Below are 3585 nucleotides of genomic sequence, written 5' to 3'. Positions count from 1 at the left end.
TGTGTGTGTGTGTGTACCTGGCAGTCGTTGTGATGTTGCTGCTGAAGTTTGTTCATCTGTGTTTGTGTGTGTGTGTTTTGTGTTTTGAGGCTGCGCAGATCGGCTGCAGCGTTTGCAACACACACACGCAAACGCTTCACCTCTTCATTTACACACGCACCACGAGCCTCACACTCCTGCACACACACAGAATCCAGATTAACACTCTAAAGCCAATGTTTCTAAAGTATCTAAAGCTCTAATGATCTGCTGTTTCACACTCGATCTCCTCATATCTTCTGTCTCTGATTGAGAGTTCAGAGTGTTTTATCCAGTCAAAGCTCTTCTAGTGTAACTGTACAAGCGTCCAGCTTCATGTGTCAAATCTTTCCTGATTGTGATCAAGTAAAGGTCAGAATAAGGTCAGTAATATCTCCAGATGAACTCTTCCTGGACTGAAGCAGCTCAGCTTTACTTGATTCTCCATCAATCATGTTTTAGAGTCTCAAATCTGATCCTCAGGATCTTTTGAGGAGCGTTTGTTTCCAGAAGCTTTACTTTCACTGTTCCTCAGCGGAGGAATGATCTTCACAAGCCTCCAGAACATCTCACATCTTCTGAGGAGCCTTGATTTCTTCAGCTCTCAGTCACTGTGTTATATGTGCGGATCATTTACATCTCATCTCACTGAGACACATTACTGGAGATATGAATCATTTACACCTCTTCATCCTGAATAATATCTGTCGATCATCAGACCAATAAACACACACACACCTGCACGTTCCTCTGGAGATCAGTGATCGTTTCATCCTTCTGTCTGACCTCATGATTCAACTTCTGCATCACAATCACAGACTCCTGCAACTACACACACAAACACGTTAATTATATATATTTTTTTACATTTATATTATTTTTAAAATTAACCTCAAGAACTTCAACAACAAAAACCTGTGTATTGTAGTAGTGTAGTGTTTTCCGCAGAACGTCCATTAGAGCAGATGCTTTGTGTTTACCTCCTTCCTCTATAACACACACACACACACACACACACACTGTGAATTGAAAACACCTTCAATTCAAGTCAGCTTTATTTCTATAGTGCTTTCTACTCTAAATAGTTTGAAAGTAGCTTCACAGTGATTTGAAGTGCAGTTGATCTGACCTGTGTTATGAGTGTGTGTCGCCCCCTGCTGCTGATACTGCTGCACCACATGATCAAGATCAGTCAACAGAGCCTCGTAGGACTGCTGCACACACACCAGAGACTAAACACACACAAACAGGGTCCAAATCAGAGCTAGAACTGAAGAATTGATCATTCATTCAAAACTGTAGCATAATACATGCAATCAAGTGATGACTGCAACATCACTGATGTAAGAATCAAATATAAACATCTTTGCCGTGTCAAATGTTACGAGAATAAAGTCTAAATGTTTAGAGAACAGTCGAAATGTTGCGAGAATAAAGTTGAAATGTTGCGAGAATAAAGTTGAAATGTTGCGAGAATAAAGTTGAAATGTTGCGAGAATAAAGTCGAAATGTTACGAGAATAAAGTCGAAATGTTGCGAGAATAAAGTCGAAATGTTGCGAGAATAAAGTGGAAATGTTGCGAGAATAAAGTGGAAATGTTACGAGAATAAAGTGGAAATGTTGCGAGAATAAAGTGGAAATGTTACGAGAATAAAGTGGAAATGTTACGAGAATAAAGTGGAAATGTTACGAGAATAAAGTGGAAATGTTACGAGAATAAAGTGGAAATGTTAAGAGAACAGTCGAAATGTTTAGAGAACAGTCGAAATGTTTAGAGAATAAAGTCGAAATGTTTAGAGAATAAAGTCGAAATGTTACGAGAATAAAGTCGAAATGTTACGAGAATAAAGTCGAAATGTTACGAGAATAAAGTCAAAATGTTAAGAGAACAGTCGAAATGTTTAGAGAATAAAGTCGAAATGTTACGAGAATAAAGTGGAAATGTTACGAGAATAAAGTGGAAATGTTACGAGAATAAAGTGGAAATGTTAAGAGAACAGTCGAAATGTTTAGAGAATAAAGTCAAAATGTTACGAGAATAAAGTGGAAATGTTACGAGAATAAAGTGGAAATGTTACGAGAATAAAGTGGAAATGTTACGAGAATAAAGTGGAAATGTTACGAGAATAAAGTGGAAATGTTACGAGAATAAAGTGGAAATGTTACGAGAATAAAGTGGAAATGTTACGAGAATAAAGTGGAAATGTTACGAGAATAAAGTGGAAATGTTACGAGAATAAAGTGGAAATGTTACGAGAATAAAGTGGAAATGTTACGAGAATAAAGTGGAAATGTTAAGAGAACAGTCGAAATGTTTAGAGAATAAAGTCGAAATGTTTAGAGAATAAAGTCGAAATGTTTAGAGAATAAAGTGGAAATGTTTAGAGAATAAAGTGGAAATGTTACGAGAATAAAGTGGAAATGTTTAGAGAATAAAGTCGAAATGTTACGAGAATAAAGTCGAAATGTTACGAGAATAAAGTGGAAATGTTACGAGAATAAAGTGGAAATGTTAAGAGAATAAAGTGGAAATGTTAAGAGAACAGTCGAAATGTTTAGAGAATAAAGTCAAAATGTTACGAGAATAAAGTCGAAATGTTTAGAGAATAAAGTCGAAATGTTACGAGAATAAAGTCGAAATGTTACGAGAATAAAGTCGAAATGTTACGAGAATAAAGTCGAAATGTTACGAGAATAAAGTCGAAATGTTACGAGAATAAAGTCGAAATGTTACGAGAATAAAGTCGAAATGTTACGAGAATAAAGTGGAAATGTTAAGAGAACAGTCGAAATGTTTAGAGAATAAAGTCAAAATGTTACGAGAATAAAGTCGAAATGTTTAGAGAATAAAGTCGAAATGTTACGAGAATAAAGTCGAAATGTTACGAGAATAAAGTCGAAATGTTTAGAGAATAAAGTCGAAATGTTACGAGAATAAAGTCGAAATGTTACGATAAAAACATTATTGTAATATACATATTGTTTGTATTTCACTATAAAACGGACAGATTTTGAAAGCTGAGGCTTTGGATTATCTCCCGGTGCTCCCAATCTGAGACATTCGTATGTGCAAATTGAATTAAAATACTCAAAATATTACACCTTTAATCTTTATTCTCGAAACCTTTCAACTTTATTCTCGTAATCTTAAATTTTGTATTTTTTTAGCTTGGCACTAAAACACCGTCGTACTATGTCCCTTATATATAAATATAAAAAAGTCTTTAACAGAGAGAGCTGTGTGTTTTTACCCGGCTGATTTCCTGTTGTCTCTCTGTCCAAACTTTCTCCTGCTCCTCCAGTTTGACTGACAGCTTCACTGACTCCGCCCTTTCCTGCTCTAACCGTCCAATCAGCTCAGCAGATGCAGCCTTCTCCTGATCCAGCTGACCAATCAGATCAGTTTTCATGGTCAAGAAGTCCTTCTCCAACCTGAGCACACCAACATTACGTCCATACAACATGATTCCAAACACAGATACCAGCATCACAGCAGTCAGCAGAAATATACTTTCTACTTTACAATAATGAAACTATCAAATTAAATCAGATTATTATTATTATAT

At 35.9% G+C, this 3585-nt stretch overlaps 1 protein-coding gene across 1 annotated transcript in view; it reads right to left on the bottom strand.

The window, feature by feature from the left end:
- The window catches only part of LOC132117628 (coiled-coil domain-containing protein 171-like), a 23925-nt gene that overhangs the window by 10108 nt on the left and 10232 nt on the right, over nucleotides 1-3585 (bottom strand). Inside the window, exons 13-17 of the mRNA XM_059526960.1 lie at nucleotides 3271-3451; nucleotides 1148-1250; nucleotides 934-1007; nucleotides 757-846; nucleotides 18-176 (exon numbers count right to left, since the gene is read on the bottom strand). Of these exons, the coding sequence (XP_059382943.1) occupies nucleotides 18-176; nucleotides 757-846; nucleotides 934-1007; nucleotides 1148-1250; nucleotides 3271-3451 (607 nt within the window). The remainder of the gene's footprint in view (nucleotides 1-17; nucleotides 177-756; nucleotides 847-933; nucleotides 1008-1147; nucleotides 1251-3270; nucleotides 3452-3585) is intronic.

The sequence above is a fragment of the Carassius carassius genome, chromosome 37 (genome assembly GCF_963082965.1).
Source record: "Carassius carassius chromosome 37, fCarCar2.1, whole genome shotgun sequence".
NCBI classification, from domain to species: Eukaryota; Metazoa; Chordata; class Actinopteri; order Cypriniformes; family Cyprinidae; genus Carassius; species Carassius carassius.
This window is presented reverse-complemented; position numbering and strand designations above follow the sequence as displayed.